Here is a 21208-nt window from a genome sequence, read left to right on the forward strand (position 1 = left end):
TTGCACCAGGGAAGGTTTAGACTAGATATTAGGAAGTATTTCTTTACAGAACAGGTTGTTAGGTATTGGAATGGGCTGCCCAGGGCAGTGGTGGAGTCCCCATCCCTGGAGGTGTTTAAGAGTCGGGTCGACATAGCGCTGAGGGATATGGTGTAGTTGAGAACAGTCAGTGTGAGGTTAATAGTTGGACTAGATGATCTTCAAGGTCTTTTCCAACCTAGGTGATTCTGTAAGGAAACATGCTCCTTGTGGGATCAGAGGCACCAGGGCAGAGGCCAGAGCACTGACTGGACCACAGCAGTGCATTCCTGCCCAGCTCAGTCTGTGTCTCCCAGCAGCGCAGCTAGCTTAGCCTTCAGCTGTGGTATTGCACTCTGAGGCTCCCGCTGTAGTTGTGTGAAGGATGTCATTAATAACATGCTATCCCAGAGACTGCCAGTAGTGCAAAACTAAGCAAATTAAGATTTTTTAAATATCTCAGCTCTCCTTTCAGAAGACATCTGCTGTAATCTACATTGGCATGCTGTGTGCTTCTGTCAGCCATGTCTTCGCTGCACTACACCCTTCCTCAGAGACATAGTAAATGCAACGCTTGCTCTGGCAATTAGTTCTGTGGGACTGAGGTTTACAGAGACCCTCGGCAGAGCTGAAGCTGTCTGTTATCACCTGTTCATGACTCATACATTCAGACAAGATTTATTGTGTACAGAGAGGAGAAGATAACATGCATGGGAAATGTGCACATCAGCCCCTCCTTTGTTGCAAAGCAGTGCATTAAAAATTGGGGAAATATCCAGCATTGGCACTAGAGGAAACCTAAGCAGACAAAAATTCCCTGTTCATCAGCCACAGCACGCTGTAGGCACTCAGATTAATTGGGTGTCCAAGCCTTAAGCCTAGACATTCCCCAGCTATATGCAGCAACATCTTGTTATGTACAACAGAATATAGGCACCTGCTTACTATCAAAACAGAGGCAGAGAGCTGCCTGGGCGGCAGAACGAGAGGCAAGTTCTCAACCCTCCTCAGCCTGAGAACACTTAAACCCAGGAGTTCTGTTTCGCAAAGCTTGTCCCTTGACCCTGTCCCTGCTCTCTGGATTGTTCCTGAGTAATGGCAGATTATTCAATGCAAAATGCATTAGCAGCCAATGAAGCACAGCAACCCCTTTCTAGTCAAGTGCTTTAGCCAGCAGGTTAGCTGCCCCTCTTCAGCATCCTGCATGTATGTTGCATGCCTTTTCTGTCTGTCATTGCTGATGCTGATCAGTCTTGATTCTGCACGTATTCTGAGATACTTGTATATATCTAAGCTGAATCTCACTAATTCAACAAGGGTTTCTGTCAGAGAAGCAGGTTCAGTGCATAACAGAATTGGGACCTTAAATTATGAACTATGTATTCTAAATACTATTTATTATTAGTTTGGGACCTTCTCTTAGTGCATTTTTTTACAGACAACACCATGAGCTTGAGTCCTAGTTGAAGCTACTGTGCGCTCTACTGCAACATTACTATGACAACTGCTAAGATCAGGGCTGGGAGAAATCTTGCCTTCCCTAGGAAAAGAGCGTGCGAAACAAATACTGCATTTAGTTAGACTCAAACATGTGGTCGAGGCATCCTTGTCGGTTTCCTTGCTTGCTGCTTCATCTCCAGGTAGGTCTCAGCAAAGCAAGAGCTATCAAGAGAATATTCAGCATGCAGCAAACAATTCTGCTTTGAATGAAGCTTAAGTGACGACAATTCAACAAGGCAGAAAAACTCTTCATTCTCCCTAGGCTTGTATGAGCCTCCCTATGAAGAGATCAGAGCCTCCTGGTTTGAAATGCTGCCTTAGGGTTTGCTTTTTATGTCAATAAATGTTTTATCACATTTAAGCTTCAAACACGGTACAAACATCCCTGCTAACGTTTGATGAACTCAAATAGAGACAGCAAGCCTGGGCAGCGGGCAGTGCAGCATGGCACAGTGCTTCCCTTCTGTGGGGCGGGGGGCTTGCCTTGGCCTCGTGGGGGGGTCGGGGCAAGATGGTGCCTTGCAATTATACGCTGCCTTGAAAAACACATCGGCAAGCTAAGGAAGAGGACGTTCCTCTCATTGGGTCTTCACCACTTTCGAGCTTTTCTTTCTTTTGCTTGTTTTTCTCTCCCTGCCAAAGCTACCTGGGTATGGTTGGAAAGCATATCTCTGTGCCCAGGTCTGTGGTGGGCTTAAGACGTCTCTGTCTTCATGCTCAGCTGGCCTGTCTCTCCTGATACCTCCTTGCAGTCTCATTTCTTCTCTTCCCTCATCTGATCTCTAGCACACGAAGATGCCGCAGTGAAGTTTAAGCAGCGATCTGCTGCTAGGCTGCCTTTGGTGCCTGCAGTACCAGAGCTGAAACCTCTGGGTTGAACCTACTGAGTTGAAACCCACAGGCAGTGCACAAGTGCTACCAGATCATGATGCAAACTTGGGTTTTTGCTTTTCCCAGCACTTGCCAGTTCCCCCCCTCCAGTACTGTTCCTTCGTTTTTCCTTTCCGCATGCTGCATTTTGCGGCAGCCCTGCCTGCCTTCCCTCTCCTCCCCTGTCCTTCCCCTCCTCTGCGTTATCAAATGCAGCAGTTCAGCGTCACCGACTGACAGGGGATGCAGCAGCTTCAGCAGAGGAGATGGAGAGGGGGAAGGAAGAGAAGGAAAAGCTGCTCTCAACAAAAGAGGCAGCAGAAACACTGAAGGACTAGCTTTCCTCCAGAAGTGGATCCCAGTCACCCTTTGTTAGGGCAGCAAATAAAGATACCATTTCTAATTCAGTGTGTTTGGCGAGCAGATCCTGAGTGCTCCATGTATTCCTACAGCGTATTTTCAGAGAACAAAGCTCAGATGTATAGCTCAGGTTCGCCACAACCTGGTCTGAATCAGCAAAATGGATGATTAGCTACCCCACACACTGCCAGCCACTGCATGGCTAAGTGACAGCACAACAAAACTCACTTCACTGTTTACAGCTTAAAAAAAATCCTGGCTCCTCAGAAATGCAAAGGTCAGGAATGTAGGGGGAAAGAATCACAGAGCAATTGGCTAGTTACATGTCTGTCTTTATTTTAGGAGACCTAGAACTTCCAGGGTTAATCTTTGCCATTTTCCAAAACGACTCTCAGATATTTCATGGTTTATGCAACAGATTTTGCTTACAACTTACTCTGATTGCTAAATAATTACAGAAGCGTATGTTGCCCTGTAGCAGTGCGGATTTTTCTGTTACATGAGACTGTTATCACCAAGTGCCAAATGCATCTTGAAAGGCTTTTTTGTAGGGTTCTGCTGAATAAGCACAGTTTTGAACGAGCACTTTTCTGCAGCATGCCCTGATCTTGCCAGCTGCTGATTACCCTCCTACTAACCACTAGTGACACGTCCGTATTATACATTGGAGTAGACAGTAAGGATACCCCATTTACCTTGAAATTAATTAAATAATACACTAGCAGAAGCTCAACAGCAAAGTCTAATTTATTCTGGAAACTTCTTAGGGTTATAGACAATAATGGGCGAAAATGCTCTGCTCAGTTGAGAAAAGCATCAGAGACAATTTCACTTTGGAATGTGAGTCGCATGAAAAGAAAGAGAGAACTTGCATTTAAAGTAATTATTAAAATAAATTTGTAAATTATTGATATAGTCCACCTAGAAAGATTCTCCCAAGAATTAGATGACCATGCAAACAAATCACAAAACAATCTTCCAGGAATTAAATAAAATGGTTTTTTGGACTTCTCTTTCCAACGCAAGCCTCAAAGGAAAGGACAAGTAAATCCGTGCCACCCTAGTGAAAGGAGACAAGGATGCCAAGACTCAGGATAGTTCCCTGCGGCTCATCAGGTGTTTGAACTAAACATTTGCAAAGGAAGTTTTGACTTCCATTACTAAAAATAAACTCCAGCTTGTACATGAGGCTTATTTCGTAGTCTTCCATAATATCTTTTCTGCACTTTTTTCTGGGAATTTTATGAGCTAACAACTGTTAAGGAGGTTTTGTCAAACTTTAAGGAAATAAAGGCACAGATCAGAAATTTCTCAGCCTCTGAAGTGGGACTTCAAGTGGGATTTACGCTCACTTTATTAGTGGAAATTGAAAACAAGTCACTTTTTTGCTCATCTAACTTAAATTGAAATATGGTTCTCCTATTCTGAAACAAAAATAGCCTCACTCAAGTATCAATTACTAAGTATCACATCACTAAAGGCAAGGGAGTCCAACCCAGTGTCACTGTAGAAGTGGTTTTGGTTTTGTTCATTTTGCATGCGGGCAAGTTCAAAAATACCTTTGAAAAAGCTTCTCATATGCATCCCCTGTCCCCTGAAATTAAAAACAATAAATTCAGGAGTCCAGCTGCCAGCATGAGGCACCCTAAATCAGCAAACTGAATTCACTATCTCCCCTCTGCCTTCATGCACCACTAGACTGTCCCAGCTTTGCTGTGCCACAGCCCTTCACCTCGAACGAATTTCTTCCAGTGCTCAGTGCCGTCTTCTACAGTCTGGCTTGAAAACACAACCTTCATTACTCTGCCTCTGTTTACAAGATCTGAAGTACGTCTTCAGACCTAAAGAAGAAAATTAAATTAATCTGCGTGAGTTACTCTCAGACTTCCTTGAGTGAGTGAGTTAGCATCCATGCACTGCACAGCTATATTAATGGGAGCAGCACATGAAATGCCTGCATGTTGCCAGGACAGGCCCGGTGTGAGCCCTAGTGACATGCTGCCCACAGGAGCTCGAAAGCAAAATGATTCCCACGCACCTTTTGGTTCGGTTTGGGGTTTTTTACTATTTATAATGTGCTTGAGTTTAAAAAGAAGCCTGTCCTCATTGCTCCTTAGGGCCTGACTCGGTACCAACAACACTGACAGAGGAGACCATACTTGGACGTACTCACCATCTTTGGGAGGAAAATATCTGGGCAAAACCACAAGTGCCAGTGATAGCCAGGAGGTGGCAGAGGAGTGAGGCTACCTTGTACACCGGTTTCTGCATTAGTTTGGCAAAAGCACAAATACGAACCAAGGAAAGACAACAAAACCCAGCCCCACCCTCCATCTTCAGGAATAAGAGGATGAAACCCTTAATCACATTCCTGCTTGCATTTATACTAATTGCTCATCTTCCTGAGATCTGACTTTATGAAATTATGCATGCACACCAAGCAGATGAGTTTCCATAGAAACTCAGGAACTGAACTTTCATTAGAAAAATCTTTTTTTTAAAAAAAAAATCTTCCAGATAAAAATGCAAATTGCCTGTCAGTGGGTGGCTTTCTGAATTTATATATATTTTTTTTCTTTTGCACTGTAGGCAGATTCCAGCTGGACCTACATAGCAACAACATGCAGGCATTGTTTATAGCAAGCCAGACTCCATGGGGAAATAAGAAATTCAGTAGCAAGGAGAAGCTCTCAAGTGCAAATACCTCAGGGAAACAAAAAACTGAAGTGCTCAGTGCTGCGTCTTTGTGAGGCTTGGGGATTGTGCCGCCTCCAGCTCTCAGAAAACGCTTGTGGTTTGCAAGGGGCAGGGTGGGGAGGAGGGGAGATAGGAAACCCAAAGCAAGAAACTCTCCTGCACGCAGAATTAATGATGTTCAACCTGTCCTTTAAACATCCAGCAGCATATTTCTGCCGGTTCAGTTAAGCCTCACTGGAAGGGCTGACACCATCTGTCGCAGCTCACTCTGGGCGAAGGAGCAGGTCTCTGTGCTGGGGTTTGGGAAATTGGCGGGGCCTGGGTTGGACAGCAGGTTGGCCATACCCCGACCTCCACTTGGGCTGAGGCCTGAAGCCCAGCACCTCTTGCCCACACCACATGGAAATCCAGGCGCATGGGCAAGAAGGGGACAAGGTCAGAACAAGAGGGAAGCAGGATGGTGGGCACGCCTGGGAAGGGCCGTGGACCTGGGCAGCCTTAGGATCTAACAGTTGTGCATGTAAGCAAGGAGGAGGGGGGGAAATCTTTACCTCCTTTAGCAAATATTTCCTCCTGTGTTTCTTCCCAAAACCATAGAGCAGTTTTTTCACTCATGCAGTATACTGCAGCATCAACAAGAGGCTTTCCCCTGGCTTTGGAGAGCCTGAGATCACCCTTTCTGAGGGTTCACAGATGTTTTTTCACTAAACTGGCATGCTTGAAAGCACTGAATCCCGACGAGCAAATGTTCATGTGTGCTGCACTTAGTGGCGGGCATCAGCTTCAGCATCTCCCCCAGGTGAACACAGTACCTGGGGTTTGTGTACAGCCTCCTCCCAGTGCTGCAAACCCACTGCAAGGACCTCAAGCACAGTCACAATAAATGCAGCAGCTCTGCACTGAGAAGTGACGCCGGCCTCTGGTCCTTGACCAGCACGGGTGCTGGGGCAGACAAGGGAGCTGTGCTGCACGAGCAGTTTACGATGAGGTGGATTTCACTGCAGCATTGTTGAGAGGCGCGAGATGTCAGCCGGGGAGCGAATTCCCCTCCTCGTTGGAGAGGGGTGACAGGCAGCAGCTGCACGGGCTCGCTGGCCCCTGTGCCTCTGGGGCCAGCAGCCCTCCAGGAGCATCGAGAGGCTTGATGCCGCTTAGTGTCAGGGTGAGGACAGCAATGGGTCCCCAGCCACCAGAGAGCACAGTCAGCTCTGCTCGGTCAGCGCAACAGGAAGAGTTTTTAGGAAGAGTGGTTTTGTGGTTGAGGACAAACTTGAGTGAGATAGCTCCCGTCTATTCTTGGCTTAGCAGCAGATTTGCTATGGCCACACTACTTGCCCTTTCTATGCCTCATTATCCCTGCCAAGCGGGTGACTCAAATTATAATTGCACAAATTCCTTCCAGTCTGTCATTACGTGCCTGCGGTCGTCTCCAGGCAGCTACCTCCAGAGGAACCAGCCTCTCCCATCGGGGTACCTCTGTGCCACCTGTGCCTGCTTGCAAGGGGACGGTAAAATTATGCCCTGTTGCCTCGGCATTTTCCAACAGAGAGAGAAACCTAAAGAAAAAACATCCCCACTGCATCTCTAAATAATCAGATCTGATACTGAGTTGATTATTCAGGTCAAGGTTATGGGCAAGAAAGGGGCACTGAAACTTTTCACAGTAGTGCCGATACTTGATTAAATGGGTGTTTCTTAATTTTTCTCTCAGCCAAAGCAATATGTTTCTGTAGGTACTAGTACTATCACTGATTATAGGGTCTTAGTCATGCTGATGCATCCTACGACTAATGGCACTTTTGGAAAAGCAAACAAAACAAGGCAAAGGGAAAATCTTCACTGCTTCCAAAAGCATCACCATTCTTTCATCAGAAATTTACTTGGGTTCTAGTTGCAAGAGATTTCAGGTTTCTTATGTCTTCATATCAACTACAGGCAATTAGACACATTAAAGGTGAAGGTGATGCTTTTCTCTATATATATATTCATCCACATACTACTTTTAGTCCCAGGCAAAGCATGAAGTCAGGCAGTCATCTCACTTTCCAATATTTCCGCGGGTGAGTGCAGGCAGAGGCCATGCAGAGCTTGGCAGGTGACAGGAAAATGTTGGCTGCTTCTTCCACAGGCCACACCTGGATGAAACTAGTGGGAGGTTCATCCTGGTCTGTGCACCTTCAGGAGGAAGCAGAAAAATGCCACTAATGTGTTGTGGCCTGCAAAGCCCACGTGACCATCTGGGCTCCTTGTGGTTGACTGCTGTATAATTAAAAGGGAGCCTGGCTCATTAGATGCTTTGTGGGTTCAGACGCATCCATGCAAGCCCTATAGGAAAACATGTTCTTCCTACCACTTCTTTCATCCTCCCCCTCCTGTTCCTTCCAGATGGTTACACCCACTTGTGTCTTTTCTTACCCTAAGGACAGCTTTTTAAACAAGGTTCCTCCATCCTTCTCCTCCCCCACACTGCTTTAGGATCTACATTGGCGTGCAGGAGGACAGAGGGCCCCATGCTGTTACATACAGCCTGCCCCTAGAAGGCTGGAAGGGGGCTGTGTCCCTCTAGCCCCATTTGTTAAGAAGAAGGATCTTTCTGTATGGTCAGGATATAGGATCTGAAAGACTTTACCTCAGCCTCAGCTGGATGTTCCAGATGTGCAAGAGTTAATTTAGATCCTGGGTGTAACTGAACCTGTCTATAATTTCCTGGGGATCAGAAGCCAGTGTAACCTACTCAAGGAGAGAGGGAAGTTTTAAAGGGCCTGTAGCCTTTCTGCTATATAGCACCAGTATACGCTCTCCGGTAACATGCAGTAGGAGTGCTTGCAGTGCTGGATCAGTCTCTGCTTAAAAAAAACTATTTTCACAATTGTTTTTTTAAATTACACATCACAATCAAAAAAAGCAGAGCGTAACAGCTGATGGCTTCTCTTCTCCAGAAATAGGTGGAGTTCCCCCCATAGGACTCCTGCGCCTGCACTCATATGTCTACCCAGCTTGCTGGGAGCTCAGGGTGCTCCATTTCTTCCTCTGTTTTGTGCTGTTGTTAACTGCTCGTCACTTGTTTGTTGACAGGGCCTGGTGCTGAGCAGACTTGGGCGGAGGGACCTGGCCCAGAAAGTCCTCAGAGATGCCATCCGGATCCAGACAACCAGTCACAGGGCCTGGAACAGCCTTGGGGAGGTCTTGCAAGCTCAGGGGAAAAACGAAGCAGCCATCGAATGCTTCCTCACCGCTCTGGACCTTGAATCCAGCAGTCCTGTCATCCCGTTCACTGTCATACCCAGGGAGCTTTGAAGCTTTGCCCTGCAGCTAAGCACGTTCATTCCGTGGACAGACACCAAAACCAAACAAATAAAGAAAAAGCCCAACAGAAAAGTGTCATTGTAACCTGGAGGTGGGCAAGATAATTCCAGGGCGGGGCTCAGGTCTACATGCTTAGCTGAGACAAGCCTAACTGTAGAAGAATTTGCAACAGGCAGAAATGGAGAATGCCTTTTTCTTCACAGGTGCCTGACTAACCTCCTGTTAAAGTTAATAGCAAGGCTTATTTCAGAGTGTTGGTTCAAGGTGACTGTAGAAAGATTATGCTAGAGTACAGCAGTTCAAAGCACTTGCACCTTTCAAATTTCATTAAAGATAAAACTCCCAAGCCCTGAATTAAAGCCCAGACCTGCTCTAAACAGGACTAAATGCGCCAACTAACTTGACCAAGTTGTGCTTAAGTATGTGGCTATCTCCACACAGATCTGACAGGATAGGAATGACAATTAAACCATATATACATGCAGTATATGCCGTTTACAAGATTATTTCAGCTATTTTGATAATCCTTTTTCCTGCCTTGCTCTTATATACTGCATATGCTCACTATATTTAGTGTGGCGCTTGCCTAGAGCAATTTAAATTAAAAATACTTTTTTTTAAAAAGCTGCTATTGCAGTATGATTCACAAAAGCAGAAAGACCAAAGACCAAATCAGTTCACAGTTGAACTAGTATTAAAAACATATATGTATCTCCAATTACATATTTATTGAAAGGCCTTAAATGAAGTAGCTACTTAAAAATTCTGAGCTTCATTCTTACTAAAGAAACCATTGCGTCACTTTTAGTGAAGAATATAGTGATTACCAGTATATAGTGACTGAACTCTGTGCTCTACTTGCATTATCATTCCTGGCACAAAACATATTCATATCCATCTTTTTATGATACAAAAGATGGCAGCAGTCTTTTAAGGGAAAGTACACTGAAGGCTGTATGTGTATATATGAATTACTTCTTTCTTAAAACCAAATCTTTGGATTATCTGTAGAATTTTCACATTAGAGGTACGGAGTTGAGCCCTCAGCAGAGCAGGATCATTTTGCGTATCATATCAGATGTGAGAGTGAAGAGTTCCTAATCCACGCAGCCGCCTCGTGGCTGGCACGGCTGGGGCAGGGGACACGGCTGGCACACGCCCTGCTAAGCTGCTCCTTAGCTGAGCTTGGCCTCCCCTGGGCCTTGGCAGCGAGGCAGAGCTGTGCCATGCTGTCACATGACACATGAGAGCCAGACCAGTCCCAAGATGAAGATGATGCAGAAATGAGCTGCAGGCACTTTGCTACAGAAAAGGTTGGGGCTCTGTGCCTGTTTCTGTCCAAAGAAGATTTGTGACTATTTCATAAGTAGGTTTGCACTAAAACACACTTTGTACTATAATTCTGCCCAGTATTGTGATCCGCAACTAGTTCATTCCAGAAATAATAATATCCTCAGGCAATAAACGAGGAGGGGTTATTTCTTAAAGAGCCTGAGGCTCTGGCAGCAGGCTTGAAGTCAGCGTTGTTTACAATTATTTGGAAACGTGCAGACTAATGGAGAGGTGAGCCCCTCATGCTGCTCTCAGACCACACCAGAGCTCCTGCCCCAGCCTCTCCTCGAGGCGCCCGCGCTGAGGCACATACATTGCCCTCAGGTTTCGCTCAGCAGCCTGTTGCACTCCCAGGCCAATATTTTTAATTTTTCTCATTAAATCATGCTGGAGCAATAGCTCAGCTTATTCATCTGTTCACCAAGGGATCTGGAGTGAAAGCAGCCCAGCTGTGAAGGGTGCTCAGCCCATGAGGTCTCTGGCTTTCCAGTGCCACACAGGCACAAAAACCCGGCTTTTTAGGCCAGAGGCAGGTTTCCAAGGAGACAGTGTTACCCGGCCACATTTCTCATTGCAATAGCACCAGCAGCAGAGGAAGGAGTAGGTGTTAAAGTACCAGAATTAAATGAGTTTCATGAAGACAAAAAGACGCAGCAGAGACCCATTTTGCTGTGAAGGATGCCGTGAAGTCGGCTTGCGCTGCACTGCAGGTGGGAGAGGGGGAAGGGGAGGGAGAGAGATGTCGTTGTTGATATAATACGTAAATTGTTACCCAGGTGTTTTAAACCCAGTTCCACAGTCAGATGCAATCTGACAATAGACTTAAGTAGATATATATAGATAGATATTATATTCCAATATTTGTTCTGCTCCACAGTTCTCAGGGTGGGAGCAAGCCTTCTGTGTAAGACACAAAAAAAGAGTCGGTGTGGTCCGACATCACCGCTTGCTTGTGCAACGTATATCTGTAAAGCGCTGCCATAGCAACCTCTGTGTGCCGGACAGCTATTTGAGTACAAGCTATGCAACCTCCTCTGCGGCTGAGGAACTGCTTTAAGAGGTCTGTAACATAGCCGGTCTGTGACCTGGCAGGAGGGTGCCTGTTTCCCGGCAGCAGCTGAAAAGCAAACACTCACAGACTCATTTATTTCTGCATGCGTTGCTTGTAAACAGCCACCAGCCCATCACATTTTTTGCCACCAGGCAAACTTCATCTTGGTGATAATCAGACTTGCCACAGCAGTCATCTTCCTAGGAGAGGTGCAAATGTGGATGCATAGTTTGAGTGCATCAACCAGTCAGATGTTGCCGGGGTGGTCCCATGTTTGTCGTGTGCATTAGTGAGTGTTACTGGCATTGGAATTGCAGTCCTAAGAGCCTCTGCTCCAGGTGTGGCAAGGAAGACGTACACGAGTAAATGCCACCAGCATCAGTAGGAATTACATGGGTAAGGTACCCTCTGCCAGCACAGCCCCGACAACAGTTGCAGACAAAGTACTTTACATGCATACTGGACTCAATCCCAAGACCTGCTACATGCTCCCCAGAGGATATGAAGCACCTGTTGGCTGGAGGGGTGTTATATTGGCCCAAAATGCTGTGTACAGTGCAGGAAAGAGAGCGGTTGTTGCAGGCTTGCAAGTATCTGGGGGGTAAATCCTCTAGCTGCATTTGTCATTAGTGCTCACCAAAACAGCAGCCTTCCCAAACTTACATGCTACCTCTGTTCTTCAGCATGGATTTTGTTCATACTTCCAGGTACAGAAAAGCAAAGACAAGTACTTCAGACAAGCCTATGTATTATAGTCTTTGCAACGTTGATAAATCTAATAGACTTGCTTCCCTGAGCTCAGTAAGTAATGCTTCGTTGTATAGCAGGGAGCCTGGCATGTTCAATGCTCAGGGTTTGAGGCTAAGAACATAAGGTTTACATCCCATCCCTCGTATGACTATTACAAATGATCATAAGTAATGGTAGTTTGGGGAACAATAAGCAAAATACTAATTTTGCAGGTTTTAGCACTGACTTTGAGTCCAACAGAGTTTTCTCATTAGTTTAGAAAGAGGAAGAGAAAAAAGGCGTTGCCTAAAGGATCCAGATACACACCCAGGTTCCTCTCATTTCACCACAAGGTTATTTTCCTTTGTGTTGGCAGGGTGCATACAAAAGAAAAATAATTAGCTTCTATTTTTTCTGTTGCACAGTAAACGGTATTTGCTGTTGCCTTTGACCAACAAGAAGGTTTTTATATTGTAACAAAAATTACTCTGCCTCCAGGATAACAGAAGGAGAAGCCCAACAGGCCAGGAAACAAGTCCCCTCCTTGCCTCACCCCGTGTAGTCTCTCATTAACTCCACGGGAGTTGTTGGTAGTTACGAGCATTTCCTCCAGCTGAGGATCTGCCCACTGGTGTCCTCATTCTGCACAGGGAGTACAACGGAGCTGCCATATTCTTGCACTGCAGAAGTACGCCAGTCCGTTTCTATGGGTAACAGTTCATGCTACTGATTATCACAATGCTTCAGAAGTGCTAATTATCTTTTCTTAGTAATGACTAATAAATCCAAATGGAGAACAGTCCTGGAGGGTGTTTACTTTAAAATTCACTGGCTGGGTACCAAAGTAGGCACAGCACTGACTGCTGCAGTTTGAATTACAGTTCTTTTTTCCAAAAAATGTTCCATTTTCAGACAATCTTGGTGAAGACTGTGTTTGGTTAGTTTCTATTTCATTTTAATGACAGCAGAGTGGGAAACAATCCTTTTTAGTGAAAAGATATCACTGCCATGATCATTTTTCAGCCAAACCAACCGAGGTTTGATAGTTGCAATTCAGCCTGGGAGAGGAAGGCTTCCCAGAGCAACCGCGCTGCAGCGATAATTGCCTCTGACAGCATTGTATTATGGGCATATTTGACAATTATGCAACGCGCATGTGTAGCTGAAACGTCTCTCCTTCCCCCAGCATGTCATGTATTTGGCTAAGGAGAGCTGCTTTATGCCCAAAGGGACAACCGCGGTGCTGTCTGGGCGCCCATCAGCGTTGTCCTGGTGCCGGTTCTCACCTGTGAGGTGGCTGCTGCCACCAGCCACATGGTCTTGTTTGCCAGCACCCCCTCGCTTGTGCTGGTCTAACCAACCCTCTGACCATTCCCTAAGCCTGGCTCCAGGTGACGGTCTCCCTACTGTTAAGTTGTTGTTCAGTGCCGCAGGATATCAGTGCATGGTCACATTAAGAGTTATTTTCTTAGAAATGAGAAGCTGAAACATCCGTCAGTTTGGTGATGTTGGCAGGAGGGGAGGTAACGACTGACCCAGCAGCTGCTGAGATGGTTCCTTCGACTTTGCCTTTAATGAACTGGCTCGTGCCTTCAGCCCCAGCAAACCAACGCAGGTTCCCAAGTAAGTGGATGCTAAAAGATTCAGCTCGTTTCCCCAGAGAAACACATGCCAGTCCGTAGCTAAAACCACTGACAGGGACATGACACCGCACCGTTGCAGAGCATCCTGTCGTTATACAAGTAAGAACCTCCCCGAGCTGGTGCTCAGTTTTCACATGTATGAGCGTCTCCTACCCGCCACTTGAATACTGTTAACACGGTTGTCGGAATAGGTTTTCCATGTAACTTCACTTTTTTTGCCATTGTAAGATGTTTTCACCAGATTAATAAAATTGACCCCGTGAAAAACAAAAATTGCTCCTCATATTTCCTGCCAATTTCAGGATTTTTAATATATTCATGCCACAGATGCTTCAAGCATTATGAAAAAAACATTTGTTATATTAACTGGAACCTAGTGTGCCTAGCAAGTTACCAGTTGCAAAGGGTATTTTGGCCTACACCCTGTAGTTCATGGGAAAAACGAGAGTGAGCATGCAAGCAGAGTGGTTTCAGAGAGGAACACAGCCAGGAAAAAGGAGTAATGTAGCTTCAGATGTTTGGATTCATGGAGATTTAAGCAAGCATCATGCTTTTCTTGTGCTTCTTCCAGTAAAAATAAACAAACGTAGTGTGAGAAACTCTAACATCGAGGTAATATGCAAATACTATGCCATCAAGTTTAGGGACTCACCGTATTTTGTCCACAATGCTATTAATCACCTTTGTGCTACAAACAGTTACTCCTGTGGTTATTTGGAAATAAAATGTCTCCATTCAAGAGCTTCCAGAGCATTCCTTGCATTTACACATTAATCTTTTGGGCAAGCTTCAAGAGGGCCATCTTAAAAAGCCAGCCCCTTAGTTTCATACTCAAATGAGATGAAGGACAGGGTATTTGAAGAGCATTTCTTCATAAGTGTGGCTACACTCGTATTCAGTATAACTCAAGCAGAACGGGGTTCCTCTGTGGCAATAACAGAATTAAGTCTTTCAGCTGTTAGTACAAAGTCTTAAAAACTGGAAATCAAAGCGAACAAAATACTATCTCTGACTTTTCCCTCTCTTTCCCACGCTACAGAGAGGAAGCGAAACAGTGGTGTGGGGTTTCTGTGAGGGATGGAAGGTGGGAAAAGGCTGCCATAGCCCCTCTGAGCAGGAGCCCAACTGGAGGTATAGAACTGAACCCCAACAAAAACTGGAGAATTTCTCCCTCTAGACCACTAGTCTTTGCTTCCATCCCAGTGCTGGTACATTGCCTGTTATCATTGCTTCATTACACAGATGTTTAATATTCCCTTTCTGTTTAAATGGGAAGGAAATAAACCTTTTAGACCTTCATTTTTGCTGGAGGAGCTCCAGATGATTTGGGTACTCTCCACCCTTAATTCAGAATCACTTCTTCCCTTGCAGAGAACTGAGTTATATTTCAGTGGTAATTTTGACATGATACTCTTTGAAAGGTCATTAAGAATAATTTCATCATTTAAAATAATTTAATATATATTTATATAGTTTTTAATAATTGATTCATACCTCTGCTTCTGTCTTTCTGCTGCAGAATGGGTAAAACCAACTCGGATACCTACAGTATATTCTTGTCTCATGTGAAGGCAAGATATTTAGCAGTCCCATAAACAGCAAGGGAAGAGATGAGAAGTGTCGCTGCTGCCCAGATACTCACTTCCATGACAGTCTGGCTGTCAGGTTTTTGTGGAGTCACCAAAGCTGCAGTGTTGACTTTGTCTGTGTTTAACCACATCCCTTGGGAGATGTCACATCCCAGTCAGATATGCCTGAACCAGTCTTTGAAACAAAGGAAAAATACACACATAACCTACTGATCTTTAAAGACTGGTGTTAGAGAAAGTAGACTGAGGTATCACTGTCTTATTCTGTTGCCATTAGCAGTCACTACAGCATTTAACTGAGCTGTGGCTGTCAAGCCAGTTTCCTCTGCTATGTTGTCTCCAAAACAAAGAGCAACATCTCACAGCCAAAGACATCCCCACAGGTCCACCAACTGAAGAGCAAGATCCAAAGTTTTTCTCAGTGCTCCAAGTTAAGCAAATGTTGAATTATGGAGGAAAAAAGCCTTACAGGCCTCTCTGAACCTTAATTTTGCCTCTCCCCTGTGCCATAGCCAGAGCCCACAGTCCAGCCTGAGAGCACAGGCCTTAGCCCCTTCCACAGCGTGCTTACAGCAGATGCCAGTCCTGTGCCCAGCTCTTGTTGCCTCTCAAAGGACAGCGTGGTGGTCCTCGAAGCAGAAGATTCATTCCATTATGTATGACAAGTCAGACATTTTTTTATAATGCAGTTGCTTACGATAATTAGGTCTGGAAACTGGGATGTTTGTGAATTAATCAGCAATAAGCATTCCTGTATTTTGTTGTTCTGTGAGAGGATCTGACATACGCAGCCCGAGTTTGCAATGCCACGTACTGTTTCAGAAGGATGGGAGTTCAAGGATATAACGATTTTCTGGTCAGTGGAGGTTAGAGGTGATTTTGTGCTCAGTGTAAATGGCATTGTCTAGCAGAGACAATTAGCAAATGAAGCGCTGCCTCAGCAGAGGCTTTGCAGCCTTGGAGGCTCTTCTTCTAGGCTGACAACAAATAGAAATTTGAGATGGTATCTCAGGTTTCCAAAACAGGAAGCTGCTAAACCCAGCAAGCAAGCAATTCATTTCCCAGTTATAATGATGCTGTTCTTGTAGCTCCTTGGAGGGTACGAAAGTGTTTTTCAAAGGGTAGCTAGGGAGGTATTTCATCCCCATTTTTCACCAGATGGAAAACCAAGTCTGAGCTGAGAGAGGGGCAGTTTTCTGCACAGAACTGGTTGAATTATTATGACTCGGGTTTGGTTCCTTCCTGCAGTCTGCCTCCCACCCATGACTACTGTGCCCTAGTCACAGCATGGTGCAGTCCTACTTCAACCCCTTTTTTTTCAGGTTTCTTCTTGGAGGGAGAGCTAAGGGAAGTTTCCACTCATTATATTAATGCAGTGTATATGACTTCTTCCATAAATCAGCAGAGTGGCCCATAGACACATGTTGGTGCAACTACAGGATACAGAAAGGTACAGGTACCTCTGTACAAGTGGTCCAGGTCTGGCCTTGGAGTGCTGCTGTGTCAAGGGGAGAAGACTTATCACAACCAAAGCTTTTATTTATGGATTCCTTCTGTTTTCCCATCGTCCCCTCTTGGGTATTTGAAAAGCACTTTCCATTCAGCCAGCTACCCGAGAAGTAATAAGCTGAAAAAAAAAAATTTGTTTCAAACTACATTCCAAAGGAAAACTTCAGAGATTTTCAACTAAATAAAGAGCTTTAAAAAAAAAAAAAAACCCAAAATATTGTTCTGACAGGAGTCCTCAAGTAGTATCTTCAATAACTCAGCTTTATATGACCAGAAGTTTTGAGAGAATTGCCAGAAGGGAGAGCATTTTGAAACAAAAATTCAAGATGTTTAATCCTGAAACAATCTACACAGAACATTTAAATTTTCCATTTTGTCTTCCAGCCAAGAACTATTCACCAAAGTTATCTCAAGTTTATAAGTGGCTCCAGTTTTCTGGGACTTTGCTTTTCAGCAAATACCATACTTGAAAGAATTTAGAAGTGTTTTTCAGTCCCACTTTTTATTCTCATACATGGCTAATACTGGAGTTCCCGGTGTGAAAGCGTTCTCAAGTGCTTCTGCACAACATTACCAAACATCACATCCCCAGTCCAGCAAGCACAAGTTGTTTCCTGGAGATTAATACGAGCATGAGTAGACATCAGCATATACTGCTCCACATACATGTGCACACACACATGCGCGCACACAAGCTGGGATTGTCCCCACTGAAATAAATACAGACCAGACCCAAGTACTTTTGGAAATCCCACCCATGTACACGTCTGCAATTCAGGTGATGGTGATTAAAGTCTGTGGCTGGCTCAAACACACCCTGGGTAAAAATTAGTTCTTAAATATTTTGGGTCTTGCTACCAAAACAAGTGCACTTTTACATATAGCAAAGCACTAGTGAAGTCCTGTAGTCGCAGCACCGGCAGCACTGGCAGAGCTTCCCTGTGCTGCTGCTGTGGTGGAGCTTGATCTGTCTGTGAGGTAGGTGGAGAGTGCCTTACACGAACGGTGGTCAGAGCTTCACACGTGGGCATTTCTGTGTGCACCTGCTTCCAGCTCCCCACTCGCTCAGTCACTACCCACTGCTCAACAGCAGCCTACTACAGGCAGAGCTTTTCAACTTTTTGTGATCCCCAGGAATTTTCCATGGGATGTCTGCATCTGTAAGATTTACTTATGCAAATTTCTGCATAGGATATGACCTCTCCAAAAGGGACATGTTGGGGGTCCTGTACTAGTTGGCCACAGACACCCCTGGGATCTGTAGCTCACAGCCGGAAGCCTGGGGACTTAGAAGTTTTCTCCGAGATTCTATTAGAGCTTCTTAATTAAAAGACCTCTTTGGGGACCTGAATTGAATTGGAAACCATGGTGATCACTTAGGTCAATCACACACAGAGATGATTGCATTTGGGAGAGTGAGGTGGAAGATGAGAATGTGTGCATGTTGAAAAACTTTAAAGAATAACAAAGAAACCCTGTAATCTGTAAAAACAAGGAGTATGCACATTTTGCAAAAGAGCAGTTAGAGGATTCATCACCTACAGCTCACCATTCACTATTGAATTAGAGACTAACAGCTGTCTTACAGCATTGAAAAATGTCTTCAACTTTTATCTCTTTGAACATTCGATCAATGGATTTGACAGTCTGTCCACTTTCTCAAATCCATGTATGCACATTTTTACTCATGTTCATAACTGTATCAGGAAAACCTAAATGCTAACTAAGCAGCTGTGCTTCCAATTATCCCACACGAAGGAAAGATGTTGGTATCAACCTACTATCAAAAGAGATATTTGTCCACATACAGTGGGTCCCATGACTTCATTATGCAAAACCTAAAATATAAAGAGGTGCTCAGTATCCAGGAAGAATTTTTGTTCAAGAGTTGAATTCCACTGTTACAGTTAGGAAATACTCATTTGTGACCAGATAATGCTGATACAATTACAAAGTTATGTTTTAGTTTTAGTTTCAACTTACGAATCATTGTACTCTGGCTCCAGGTCAATGAAGTCAGTTTCAAAATCAGAGCTGTTTTGGTTTCACTAGAAAGAACATTTCTAAAATTCATTGGTTTTTCTTACAGAAAAGAATGACGTACCACTAATCAACATTAGTATCATCTTCTCCTCCCTTTCCTCTTATAGGAGAAAAATCTAAATAGTTACAAGGTATGTTCTTGTAATTCTCCACCAGAAATAAGTAACCTTGCTTCACTTGTCTTTGCAAATTACAGCGTTTGGATCGGGAGCCTTCACAGACTAGACACTTCAGGTGTTCAGCTCATGTGTGAAACACTTTGTATTGCTCTTGAGAAATCTTACAGTCCCAATACACAGGGTTAACCTGTTATAACCTCCAGCAATAAATAAGACTGTTCATGTAATTCATAGGAGACTGAAGTCTGTTGATACATAACCTATCTAAATTAGCAGTTTCTTACAAGCTGCTTCCTTTTCTAAGGTGGAAGTGAAACATCAGAGCACAGAGGTTGCAGGAATTCAGATCTTACTCTCTCCAGCATATTGATTCCTCCCCCTGCCCTCTTCCAGGTTTTCTACTTATTTTACAGGCAGTATCTGCAACACCCTCCATACCTAACTCTTCTTCCGCTGCCAGCAGCTGTTCCATACCAAATTTACAACATACAAGGATAAAGCAGTAGATATGCAGAAGCAGCAAAATTTTTGTCTTCTTACTCTACAGTTAAGTAATTGCAAGACTCAGATATGCTACCAGATAGAGCATGCTTGTCCTCAGGACCACGTGTCCCCCACACACACCCCCCAACCCCCAGCCTTTTCAGGCAGTGCCAGGGCTCCTTCGGACCTGTAAAGAGGCTGGAGTTTCAGTCGGGTTAATATTACCTGTCAATTCATTTCAGGATGACATGGCTTGTACAATAGGTTTGATTATTAGAAGTAGCCTTTTGCTGAAGCCTTCCCCTCAAGGCCAAAGTTTTATTCCATTTGTATCAATATCACCTGGAACCTGTCAGTGGAAGTCAGTAACCTTTGCTTTCTACTGATTTACTCTGCAGGGTTATAATTACAGCTATGTAAGATACAAGCATGATGTAGCAATGACTTGTATTTGACAGCAAAGGCAGAAGCAACTCTGTGCCACAGAAGCAAGAAACCCCACAAAACCCAAATACAACAGATTCAAGGAACATCAGTCTGCTCCAATATGCATCAGAGTTACTGCCTGCTTCCGTTTCCATTAGTATGTCCCTGAAATAAGGCTACAGACTTCAAACCTACCGAACCAAATTTTCCCATTGCCTTCATTGCATAGTCCCATATGTCCATGCAGCCAGCAGCATGACAGCAAGTGAGTCACCCTGATATGCACCTGCAACAGCTTCTCCTCAGTCACCTGGGTCACAGCTCTCCCAATAAACAGGACAGGCCACCAGCTTGCCACAGACAAGTCAGAAGTCAGGTTACCGAGGTCACTTGAAATTTTCAGTGACTAATGACGAGCTTTTGTTATCGCAAAAATACTATATAAAGCTTCAGCGATGCTTTGCCACTGAAAATATCTGCTGGTGCAGGTCTCCGCACACACATAGCTTCCTGTGGCAGCACATTTCTGTGTGGGTTACTCTGTACCAAGCGTGCTATTCCTGATGCATCCTGTTTTTACTACTTGCAAAATTACTAGAGTTGCCGTATTCTTGCTAGCAGTCTTCCTGACAGAAACATGTGCATGTTGAGCATTGTTTTTCTAACCGAAGTAGACCTTCTGCCAAAAAGTTAGTCTGCTATTTTCCCTCATCTCCATTTGCTGTTGGAGAAATATTTTCCACAGCAAAATGTTAGCCACTGCGGACAAATCCTGATAAAGGCTATTCAGTGAAGCTTTCTGCTTGTAATCAACATTTGCCCATGGAAACCAAAGCCCTTTATTTTTATTTTTCTTTTCTTTTTTTTCTCTTTTCTTTTCTTTTCTTTTCTTTTCTTTTCTTTTCTTTTCTTTTCTTTTCTTTTCTTTTCTTTTCTTTTCTTTTCTTTTCTTTTCTTTTCTTTTCTTTTCTTTTCTTTTCTTTTCTTTTCTTTTCTTTTCTTTTCTTTCTTTTCTTTTCTTTTCTTTTTCTTTTCTTTTCTTTTCTTTTCTTTTCTTTTCTTTTCTTTTCTTTTCTTTTCTTTTCTTTTCTTTTCTTTTCTTTTCTTTTCTTTTCTTTTCTTTTCTTTTCTTTTCTTTTCTTTTCTTTTCTTTTCTTTTCTTTTCTTTTCTTTTCTTTTCTTTTCTTTTCCTTTCTTTTCCTTTCTTTTCCTTTCTTTTCTCTTTTCTTTTCTTTTCTTTTCTTTTCTTTTCTTTTCTTTTCTTTTCTTTTCTTTTCTTTTCTTTTCTTTTCTTTTCTTTTCTTTTCTTTTCTTTTCTTTTCTTTTCTTTTCTTTTCTTTTCTTTTCTTTTCTTTTCTTTTCTTTTCTTTTCTTTTCTTTTCTTTTCTTTTCTTTTCTTTTCCTTCTGCGAAGGAGTTTGGCCCTGTATCATGTGGGTCTGGTTTTGAAAGTCTTTGCACAGACAGACACATCCATACTCTTTTATGCACAGATGTGGGAGAGCAGAACAAGACCTCACTTTTTGCTTTCTGT

General features: G+C 43.9%; 1 protein-coding gene across 8 annotated transcripts in view; it reads left to right on the forward strand.

Annotated features, from left to right (window-relative positions):
- Positions 1–14245, forward strand: part of TTC7A (tetratricopeptide repeat domain 7A) — a 179685-nt gene extending 165440 nt beyond the window's left edge. For all 8 annotated transcript variants that reach the window (XM_074818080.1, XM_074818076.1, XM_074818081.1 and 5 more), the window contains one exon: positions 8521–14245. In XM_074818080.1, coding sequence (XP_074674181.1) covers positions 8521–8742 — 222 coding nt within the window. In that variant the 3' untranslated portion in view covers positions 8743–14245. The remainder of the gene's footprint in view (positions 1–8520) is intronic.
- Positions 14246–21208: the final 6963 nt, after the last annotated feature.

The sequence above is a fragment of the Strix aluco genome, chromosome 3, assembly GCF_031877795.1.
Source record: "Strix aluco isolate bStrAlu1 chromosome 3, bStrAlu1.hap1, whole genome shotgun sequence".
Lineage (NCBI taxonomy): Eukaryota > Metazoa > Chordata > Aves > Strigiformes > Strigidae > Strix > Strix aluco.